The 11915-nt window shown below is 40.2% G+C and overlaps 1 protein-coding gene across 1 annotated transcript; it reads left to right on the forward strand.

Moving 5' to 3' along the window:
- KLHL31 (kelch like family member 31) lies at positions 1-11429 on the forward strand. Its single transcript, XM_063330308.1, has 3 exons — positions 1-179; positions 2472-3675; positions 5566-11429. The coding sequence occupies exons 2-3, from the start codon at positions 2504-2506 to the stop codon at positions 6296-6298; spliced, it is 1905 nt and encodes a 634-aa protein (XP_063186378.1). The 5' UTR covers positions 1-179; positions 2472-2503; the 3' UTR covers positions 6299-11429.
- Positions 11430-11915: the final 486 nt, after the last annotated feature.

Here is an 11915-nt window from a genome sequence, read left to right on the forward strand (position 1 = left end):
ACTGTGACAGCAAAGCGTCACACTGGAAACCACAAGGTGGGACTTACCAAGTGGCCTGTGATCTTTCTCTCTCTTTTTTACCACACTTCCTCTCTTTTTGTCTTCTCATTTTTCCAAGGAAGAGGCATTTTCACTGACAGCTTCTTGGACAGTTCTGGGACACCCTTTTTCTGAGGAGGGTAAGGGGTTTTTTAACTCCTCACTTTGATAGTGGTTAGAAGTAACATTTTAAAGGAGGGGGGAAGGTTGGTTGTTTGAATGCATTGTTTTGGGACCCTGAGCGTCCTTAGGCATGATTTTTTCTTAAGCTAAAATAAATCAGGTGAAAGCAAATGGCTATAGAAAACCAAATCATGCAGGACTTTCAAAGTTCAGTCACTTGGATTTATGATGGCATCGTTTGATTTGTTTCACTGTTTTTGCATGTCTTGTCACGTATGTGCTTATACACTAAACTAGTTGCTCGTATTTCTGCTGATAGAAAAGTGTTTTTCACGAAAAAACTTTGGGGAGTGGACATTTTTGAACAGAGAGCTTAAAATGTCATATATTTAAATGAGCTCAGCAATGATACAGCGAGACAATAAAAGTTAAGTGCTGCAGGTATTAAAATTTTTAAGTTATGGGTCTCTCAAAATATTTAGAAACACAAATATGACTGCCAAAAAGAATACGCCCTTGCCAACTATAAAGCTGTGGCTATTAATATGCAAAGCTATAACTACGTGGGTAACATGCAAAAACATCCGAAAGTTTAATTTTGCTTTTATTCTATGTCAAGAAACATACGTGACACTTGTGATAGCATGGTTTTTTTGCCAAAAAGTTGCATTAGACCACGAAAGTATACTAAAACACCAGCTATACCTTCGTTTGAACCTGTCTTAAAATGGCAAGCTGCTGGGAGGTTGCTATTCTGGGAGGTGACTCTGATGGGTCTCAACAGATGGAGCTCCTGGAATGCAGCCGGAGCGGGGGGAGCCAGGCAGCAGCTGACCCCCGCGCTGGCACACCGACATTTTGGGGATCGCGGCTCACGTCAGTGACACTTTTCGGCACACATGGCCTTCTCCCTCGCCTGCTCTGCACACGGTCGTCACCCAGCAGCAAAAAAATAAAATAAAAAATCCTGGTGCTCACAGGCAGCAGCCATTCCTTTCTATAACTGAATTCACGTTTTGTCATGCGCTGTGTGCTTAAGGAAAAATTGATGTGCTGAGATTTTAGACTGAAATACTACTGGAGTTTTTTTTATTAAAAGTTACCTAAAATAATCCAGTTGTTTGTTTTATGGTTTATGTTAGGTAGCATGTCTTCATGAATGAGAGCAAGCATCTCAGAGAAAATTAGCTGGTGTAAATTGTTTTAAAATCAATGGATATATTGAAGATAAATGCTATATTTGAATGCTGATCTCAGCGATTCTCTTTTAACTGTGTTGCTGAAGATCAGTGCTTTCCGTCAAGGTGTATTTGCATATACATACATTTATTTGAAATAGCTCCTTTGAAAATTACCTAGGGGCCATCTGACATTGCATTTGACAAAAACTTGGCCCTTCATTTCAGCAAGACCTGGAACTTGCCTCGAGTTGATAAGTCTAATTCGAATATCCGTTCTAACAAAATGGGAGTAATTCTTACCCTTCACACATACAGAACTTCTTTAAAATAACACACCCTGCTAGTATTTGCGTGACGTTTTTCTCAAATAAAAGTTAGACAAAATCCTAAATGTAGGATTGTGTTTCAAATTACTGATATTGAAAAGCAAGCAAAGCGTGCTATGAGTAGAATGCATTTGTGAATCTGACATGGGAAGTAGAATATCATCAGTCTAGAAAATCAAAAGTTACAAAAACCTGGAAGCAATTTGGAGCAGATACTAAATCTAAAATCTACACTACATCATACTAAAATTCACTTTGTATTTATGTCTTGTGTTGCCTCTTTTTTTAAAGAATTTCTCTCACTCTTATTATTTCCTGGTCGAATTCTGATCTTGCCTGTAAGTCTGTACTAGCCCTGGAGTAAGGATGAGCAAAGCTGGGGGCCCATATCTTTCCTACGCTTCAGACTAATGAATTCATATCTAGAGCCTGGCTGCTTTAAATATATATTTACAAGATTTTATGCTCTGACAAAGTCATTTAATGTTTAGAAAGAGAATTTAACTCTTTGAATGTGGTGACAATAGGGGAATGTTATTTTTATGATCTTGTTATTAAAAAACGGAATTCTTTTTAGGTGTTGTAGGTGTATTCTTCACAATGTGAGTATCCATTGTTATTAATAAGCATCCACACTACAATCTAGGACAGTATAATAGCTCTTAGGAAGATATATTATCCTGTCTGTTGTGGTTTTGTGGCGTTTATATGTATTGACAAAGGTTAGATTTGTTGCATAATCATTCCGCTATTAAATTTCACTACTGCAGTGTCGCTCTAAATGTTTTAATTTTATTTTTAGCAAGCCCTTGGCTGTAATATTTCATTGCAGTCATGGCCCCTAAGAAGAAGAATGTGAAGAAGAACAAAGCAGATATCAATGAAATGACTATCATTGTAGAAGATGGCCCCCTCAGTAAACTAAATGTCTTGAATGGACTCTTAGATGGAGGAAATGGTTTCAGCTGCATCTCATCTGAAGTTTCCGACCCATCATATAGCCCAAATCTCTTGGAAGGTCTAAGCAGAATGAGACAAGAAAATTTTCTTTGTGATTTGACTATCAGTACCAAAACCAAATCCTTCAGTGTTCATAAGGTGGTGATGGCTTCAAGCAGTGACTACTTTCATAACATCTTAAAGAAAGATCCCTCCACTCAACGAGTAGACCTCAATGACGTATCCCCGTTGGGTCTAGCTACTGTTATCACCTATGCTTACACTGGAAAACTTACTCTCTCACTTTATACAATAGGTAGTATTATTTCCACAGCAATTTATCTGCAGATTCACACCCTTGTAAAGATGTGCTGTGATTTTCTGATCCAAGAAATCAATGTTGAGAATTGTATGTACGTGGCCAATATTGCAGAAACATATGGACTAAAAACAACTAAGGAAGCAGCACACAAATTTATTAGAGACAACTTCATTGAATTTTCAGAAACGGATCAGTTCTTAAAACTTACTTTTGATCAGATTAACGAACTTCTTGCAGATGACGACTTGCAGTTGCCTTCTGAAATTGTTGCATTCCAGATTGCAATAAAATGGCTGGAATTTGACCAAAAAAGAGTAAAGTTTGCTGCCGATCTCTTAGGTAACATCCGCTTTGGTACCATCTCAGCTCAAGACCTTGTCAATTATGTTCAAACTGTGCCAAGAATGATGCAAGATGCTGACTGCCATAAGCTCCTAGTGGATGCCATGAACTATCATTTGCTTCCCTACCACCAGAATACACTGCAGTCCAGAAGAACGAGGATCCGTGGAGGTTTCAGAGTCTTAGTTACTGTAGGGGGACGTCCTGCGCTAACAGAAAAGTCTCTTAGCAGAGACATCTTGTACAGAGATCCGGAAAATGGATGGAAAAAGCTGAGTGAAATGCCTGCTAAAAGTTTTAATCAGTGTGTGACGGTGATGGATGGATTTCTCTATGTGGCTGGTGGGGAAGACCAGAACGATGCCAGGAACCAAGCTAAGCATGCAGTCAGCAATTTCTGCAGGTAACGGGTTATTTATTTAAAAGGGATGGAGAGATCAATTCCAAACAATGCAGGTAGATAGACCAAGCTGGTTTGTGATGTGCAGTGTGAACCGCTCAGATAAAAAGGAAGGGGAGAAGGTTGGGGAGGTATGGGTGCTATTCTATATTAAGATTTGAATGAACAGAAATACGCAACTGTAGTTATGCAAAAAGTTCACCATGGTTACACATGCACAATGAGAAGTGAGGAAGACAGAGAAAACTTCCTCCACATGGAGGAAACAAATAGAAACATAAATAGGAAGTTCTTGGATGTTCTAGGGTACCATTAAATACACCAAATCAGACAAGGTGAGACTTTTTAAATTTCAGGAGCTTCTGATGCCTAACAGAAAGTTCTGCAAGCCACCTTCTAGGTATTATAATCTTGACTTTTTATGCACCATCCACCATATTTTCAAGAGCTGTATTTCATATCCTTTAGCTCTTTTATTTATTGAGATTTTGAAAACAATGTCACCATCTCTTGGAAGGCGGTATTTCTCTTCTACAGTGTGCTCCAAATAATATCTCACTTCTGAAATATTCCAGTTCCTATCTGTATCTATAGTCATCCGAGGACTGCACTGGTGATAGCAAGGTCAGAAGAATGCTTAGGCTGACATGCAGTAGTCAAACGGATGGAACTCTCTTTTAAAGAGTTCAGCCTAAGAGCTAATGACACAAAATAGCTTGAAGCAAAGGCTGGAGGTGACACAACTCAGCTTTTTATCTATAACCAGAGTACGGCCATGCAATGGCGATACACAGTCACAGTCCACCAATGCTTCCTTTTCTGCTCCCGGAAGGAACATTCAGATAACTTCTGAAGACATCAACCAACATGCAAAGTTAACGAATAAGGAACCTTCTCTAGATCATTTTTATTGTGGAATCTGCTTTGTCAGAAAAATATCTCACATAAAGGAGATTATGTTGTTGTTCTCCCAACTTTCTGCTTTTAAGCTATGCCTCACGTTCTCACAAGGAGCTGTGTGCTTGGTGCACACCTTGATGGTGGGGAGGTGGTGGGGAAATTCTCGTGGTCCGTGGCTGGATGGGTTCTGCTCCCTGTTCTGCCATTCACCTCAAGCGTGTCAAGTCACATCAGTCTGTCTGTGGACTTGCTTTCAGAGCTGCAGATGACAATGCAGTACGACAGATAACAATTATTATTTACTTTCCCATAGTCTTTTTCTCGTGTGATTCTCTGGCCGCCTCAGCGTGCAACAAGAGAAATGTGTGGACCGACTAATGTACCTCACCCAGCTCCTTCAGGAGTCATAACATGCTATTCCCTACTTCAGAATTGCTCATTTAAATGTCAGCAACAGAGAATGTTATTTCGGATAGGTATGGTGTTAGGAAGCAAAGATGTTCTTTCCACATAATTCTTTCTCCATATGAGTGGCAGGGAAGGAATACTTACTATTTAGAAAGTACTAAAAAGATGTATAAATCACCACCTAACATTTTTTAAAACCCTTTGAGTAAATTTTGACATCTTTGCTGTAGGTGTAAATTGCAAAAAAACTTCTAAAATTTCAACACACAATTGAAAGTACCTCTTTCCAATATTCTAATGAGGTTATTATACAAAATTGAATTACAGGAAAAAGTCAGATTTACTTTATTGAAATAATGCTAGGTTTGAATGATACAAACAATTTTTTTTCTCTAATCAAAAGTTAAATTTATTTGGAAATTTAACCAGGAATACCAGTTTCATTCCACTGACTTCTGATGGGCTAAATAAATAAGTAAAACTTTAGCAACGCCGCAGCTGCAGCAGTAGTGGGACAGAGACAGGACTGTAGAATTTAGCAGCGCAGTACGCGAGACAGTTACCCTCTTTTTTTAATGCTTCCAGATACGATCCTCGTTTCAACACCTGGATTCACCTGGCAAACATGAATCAGCGGCGCACCCACTTTAGCCTGAATGTGTTCAATGGCCTCCTTTTTGCAGTGGGAGGTCGCAACTCTGAGGGGTGCCTCTCCTCGGTCGAATGCTATGTGCCCGCAACTAACCAGTGGCAGATGAAGGCACCTCTGGAGGTGCCCAGGTGCTGCCACGCCAGCGCGGTGGTGGATGGTCGCATCCTGGTGACAGGAGGTTACATTAATAACGCTTACTCTCGCTCGGTGTGCATGTACGACCCCAGCAAAGATAGCTGGCAGGATAAGTCCAGCCTCAGCACCCCAAGGGGGTGGCACTGCGCGGTGTCCCTTCTGGAGAGGGTCTACGTCATGGGTGGGTCTCAGCTGGGGGGGCGAGCTGAAAGGGTGGACGTTCTCCCCGTGGAGTGTTACAGTCCTTACACAGGGCAGTGGAGTTACGCGGCGCCTCTTCAAACCGGAGTTAGCACGGCTGGCGCCTCCACCCTTAACGGGAAAATTTATTTAGTGGGTGGCTGGAATGAAATAGAGAAAAAATATAAGAAGTGCATTCAGTGCTATAACCCGGATCTCAACGAATGGACAGAGGAAGATGAGCTGCCCGAGGCCACGGTGGGGGTATCCTGTTGTACGATATCCATGCCCAACACCAAGACAAGGGAGTCCAGGGCCAGCTCAGTCTCTTCTGTCCCAGTCAGTATTTGAATACGGGTCTAACCAGCAACAAAGAAAAAATGTTTACCAGCACAGCAGTATAATTAACCCTTTAAGTAGCATTTTTGTGTTTATATGGGAAAAAAAAAATCATTGGCTTTGCAAGAGTTTTAACAGTGCAAATTGGCCAGTTTTCATGATCTTTAATACAGGTGGCGTGAAACAGCATGTTAGGGATAATATGAATGTTCTTAGCAGGAAGAGAGAGTTAACCCATAACTGCAGAATTTCTTTCTTTTCCTGATTTTGCCACTGACTCACCATACTATCTGTGGCAAATCATTTAATTTCTTTGTGCCTCGGTTTCCTTACCTGTAAAATAGAGATAAACTTGCTTCAGAAGATTGTTGTGAGGCTTTTTTAATATTGAGTTTTAAATGCTTTCAGAACCCAAATTGAAAGTCAAATATTGCTAGTAATAAATCTCAACATACATCAGAAATGTGCCATGTTGTTATAAAAGTGCTCAGTTTTGTTCTTTTCTAAGCTTTTTCTATTTTGACAAACAGAAGGAAAAAAGAAAAACAAAAAAAAATATAGCATGTAGCACGTGCATACTTTCCTTTTGGGGCAGTGGCACTCACAGAAAATTTCTCAAAATATTTTCCCCTTCTGAAGTTAGAAAGAGATCACTGTCTTCTGCCATGAAACCCTTTAATTCTCATATCTAATGCTGTGATACAGCCTTCAAGACCTGAATCCACAAAATGCCTTAGCTCCTGTAAGCATTGTGGACCAGCCGCAAGGGCTGCCTTGGGTGCCAGATTGCTGTCCTGACCTCCATGTGTACACCAAGGAGCAGACCGCTGCCCCATCCTCCTCCTCACGCCAGGGAGGCTCTCCTGTCTCTCCAGGTGGAAGGCATGAAGACCAGTCAGTGTGTCTCCTCCTGTTCCTACACTTCCCATCTGTGTAGGAATGTACCTCTGGGTCATCTTCTCATCTGAGAAGGTCCTCACCAATGCAAGGAGTTAGGAGCTGCTGCAGCAGGGCCAAAACCTGGAAACTGAGCTCATGCCAGGAGGCACCAAGGGCTAGGAGCAGAGAAGATACACAGAGTGTCCCTCCTACTCAGTATTATTCTGACAAATTCCCAGTGGAGTGAGGAGCAAAGATGGAATAAAAACTGCAGGATATGCCTTTAAGAGCAGGGTACATGTGTGGGAAATGGTGAATAATGGGAAAACAGGATGAAATCAAAGAGACTTTGCTTAATAATAACAAAGAGATACTTTAACGCCTTTCTTACCAGGTGTAGGCACAACATCATAAAATCATGGAATCGCCTAGGTTGGAAGGGACCTTTCAGATCATCGAGTCCAACCATCAACCTAACTCTGACAAAACCCATCACTAACCCATATCTCTAAGCGCTATGTCTACCCATCTTTTAAATACCTCCAGGGATGGTGCCTCAACCACTTCCCTGGGCAGCCTCTTCCAATGCTTGATAACACTTTCAGTGTAAAAATTTTTCCTAATAAAACCTCCCCTGGCGCAACATCACACAAACTGACCTTTTCCCGGGCATACTACTATATGACTCCTTTTGAAGGCTTCATTACAGCCTTGTTTATTTTTTGAGGAGCTTTTATTCATATTTTTTCCAAAGGCTAGACTAATGCTGTGCCTCTTGAAGTCTGTGAAGTTTTCCCAGTGAGTAGAGTGAAGTATTTGCTCAATTCAGATTACCTTCAAAAACCTTTTCTTCCTACTTTCAGCATGCAGTGGGGGAATTAAGCATGAAACTGAATCCTATTCCCTTAGCCAAAGGGATATGCAGCCTATAATGTCCCTGAGAATTTGATACCAAAGGCCTCCTGTCAGTGCTAAATGTCTACATCCTTCTGTTGGGCAAGGAAAGAAGCAATGCAAGGAACTAAAATGATTTAATATAACCAGAAGGGTAGAAGTTCACTCCCCTTAACCGATTCATAGAGGCTTCCCATGCAGTTTCCTCAGGTTATCCTTGACACCTCCAGGCTGCGGTGCCAATGAGAAGGCATGCTCTTCGCTGCGTTTACAAGGCAGCCAGATTTTTATCTCATTTGCAAAAGGAGAACGCCATAAAATCGTCTGTAAGTGCAGATATTGTTGAGGCAAGCATTTTCAGGACTCGTACTCTGCTCGTTGTAGCTTTGTTGCAGCTGCATATTGAGGATCATCGTGAGCGTGACACAGTATTAGAGATGAAGTAATTCACTCCGTTGGTCGGGATTAAACTCCATCGTCCTTGGTCCTGTTTTCCAGTTCTAACTTAAGAGTTCATGTCTGCAACCTCATCATACAGTTTTAAATCCCAAATTCTATTTTTGAGTGCTGCGTGTTATTAGAATATACAGCATTACAGTGACTTTTGGTCAGAGCAGCGCTGTCATATAGTTTTAATTAATTTAATTTGCATACAGTTATTCTTTATCCTGTTTAGTTCTCATGAATAATAATTCAAACCCACAGTCACAGAACAAAACATGGAGTTGTGTGGCAAAGTAAGATTACTTTGGTTTAAATACAAAAGTGCTGTTCTTGCCCATTCCAGTCACCAAAAGCTTTTTGTGGATGTCAGCAAAATTTCGCTTTTCCCAAAGTCGTGACCATGTGTTCCATATAAAAGTATTTAGGAAGCTCTTTGAAAAATCCATCTGCTCCAATACTTTTTTGTAAAATTTCCGTATTATTAGGTGAAGTGGCTTATCCATCCAGTCCGATGAAGACACACAGACACAAATCCAATTGTAACTATATACGGACTCCAGTTATTCAGTGTTTCTAAGGTACCCATTTAGGTGGTATTTAGGAATTGAAGAAACGATCATTTTGGCCTCAGATAGACATTGGATGAAATTGTCATACGCGAGTGTCTCTTTTTCCCTTTAGGAATTCAGTTCCAGAATGCTCCGAGTAGTCAGACGTTGCTGCACGCTTTCCTCTTTGTGAGCCAGCACTTCCTGTACACCAACAGCCGTCTTCTGTGCTCGAGTAGAAAGTTAGTTGTGAATGATGGGCTAAGTGCAATGAAACTACTCTCTTACTACTTAAAGGGTTAAAAACTTTGGGGGCCAAATCCTTTTCATCTTACTCACAAAATGGTTCCATTGGCTTCACTGGGACTACTGAATAAGATGTACAGGATTTCGAACTCTTGGCCAAATTCTGGCAGCACAGTAGGTACAGATGCCTGCCAAAACTGTCCGACCCAGAAGGGACACTACTCCTCAGCCTCCACTGCCCTTGGCCATGACAAATCCATAAAGACGTGTCCTAGGACAGGAGCCAAGCACCTCTGGCCATGTGGTCCTTCCGTAGCACAAATTAGATACGTACTTCAGGCCAAAAATCTTAGGTAGATTAACACATGGTATTGTTATCAGTATAGCACTTCAGTGTGGCTTTATATTATTTTCTCTTAACATCTGTTTAGGCTTCAACTGCGAATTGAGCCAGGATTTGGCCCTTAATATGTGACAATATCAGCTGGACTTAAAATTATTTTGATCATACCAATGTACTGAGCTATTTGTGACATTTTTATGTACAATCTTGTTTTCTTAGAACTGTGAAAAATGGTTTGTGCGTTGTGTTTTATGGCATGGTGTTCTTTCATTGTCCAGTACGGTATTTTCAATCTCCAGATGTTTAATAACAACATCTCAGTTGAACTTGAAATGTTGTATATCCCAAAAAGAAGTTTTAAAATGCAGTTTAGGAAGTACTGTATGTGGTAATATAAAGTAGAGCAGAGGGCCTCCAAGTGTATGAGATGCAGATTCTTAAAACACTACAGGGATCTTCTTTAATGCTATACTAAGAGTAAAAGAAAAAAATAAAAGAAAATGCTGTTATCTTCAAAATTCCTTATGCCCATGCATTTTATAGTTGACAACATCTGTGCTTCCGAGGAATTAAAATCTGAAAATAAGCTTTCTTCAGTCTGTGAGTGAAACAGTTTGATAATGTTTTGTTTTCTTGTTTATTCATGCTTGTGTAGGTGCATGGGAGGGTGTGTTATAAGGTTGTGAGGGAGGAACTTACTGGCAGAAAGTTACACTGAAAGGACGATTTTGTGCTTAGTTCTTAATCAAGATGAGATCATGGTCATTTAATCTCTTCCTGAAGTTAACCTGCAAGATCATCTGTGGATCCGTCAAGAGTCCAGTGAGCTTAAGTGCTGACTTCTAGCTGGTCAAAGAGGGAAGCAGGCAAAATTAGCATCAGCCTAAGCTGTGAGGTGTTGGAAAGTGTTGTGTTGAGATTTTTAAATGGCAGTTCTTGCAGGAAAAAGTACATGATGAATGAAGTGACTGAGACTAAGACTTTGTTCCCATTTCTCAATGATGTTTGAGAAATATGTCCTGGAAGGAAGCACCTACTTCAACACACATCTTTCCATAAGCAGCCTTTCTTCGCGTTACCTAATTGAGGTGGCCCAGCCTTTCTTACAAAAAGCAAGACTCAGTTTTCAATTGCCTGTAACTTGAATTCTCAGCTGAATTGAACTTTCAGTCTATTGTAATCCAGTTTACCCAAGCTGGGACATCTTTTTCAAATTCTGAATCTGCCTGCTTGGAGAAGGCATTTGAAGCCCATAGTCCTGTTACAGTCTCCTGACTTCTTTGCAATGAACCTTCTAAACCTTTTGTTATAGACCTGCTTTGTATAGGTAATCAAAAACGTTATAATGCACAGATTTTACTTTGACTCCTCCATGCAAGAGGAGGAGCTCTTGTCCCTTTTATTTTCTCTTTTCTCGTCCATAACTGAATGACTTGCAGGACACCAAAGAAGATGCACAGAGGCGAACGCTACTGAAAAGCTCATCTGGGAATCTAATTCAAAAAATCTCATCACTGGTGGCCACAATAAAGGAAAGGACACATTCTGCAATGCCTGTTGTGAAAAAAAAAGGGGTGAAAAATGAGTCGTCAGTGCTCGTTTGCAAGTGTGGTACTGCTCAGAGCTCTGTTCCCTAAAGAGTAAAGGAAAATATATGTGATTCTATACAGCTTGCGTGAGAGATTCAGTTAATACCAGACGAGTTTTGCCATGCAAAAGACTTGTATGAGTTCATTGTTATCTCAATGAAAACTAAATTTTCAATAAAAATATAGGCAATTAGTAAGCTTATGAGGAATACATAGTTGATTTCTGTTGGTAAGAATGGGAACACACACATTTAGATGCACTGGATGTTACATTAGTTGCTGCCTTGGCAGTTTTTTTGTCAACAAGAAAAGTTAAAAATATAACTTATTTGTGTAAAGCATTTCCCTGGCTTATAAGTGTTAGACATATTGCTTATATAAATAGGTTTTCTAATTATACACTTTAAGGATGGACTGTGATAACACAAGGGAACATATTTCAGCAGAAAAAAACCTGTAAGTGTAATGTGAGAATGTTACTACTTAAAAATTAAAATTTGTAGTGCAGCAGTTGTCGTTAAGAGCAATAACAGCATGTTGGTGTTTTTTGTTGTATGCTTTAAATAAAACTGTCGACACGCAGCGCAAACAAATTATTGGAAAATCAGTTGGAAAGTGCAAGACTCTCTTTCTGCCAAACGCCTGGTTGCAGCTGAAATATGCTTTGTTTTCTGAGCCCCGTGCTG

Source organism: Chroicocephalus ridibundus, chromosome 3, assembly GCF_963924245.1.
Source record: "Chroicocephalus ridibundus chromosome 3, bChrRid1.1, whole genome shotgun sequence".
Classification (NCBI taxonomy): domain Eukaryota; kingdom Metazoa; phylum Chordata; class Aves; order Charadriiformes; family Laridae; genus Chroicocephalus; species Chroicocephalus ridibundus.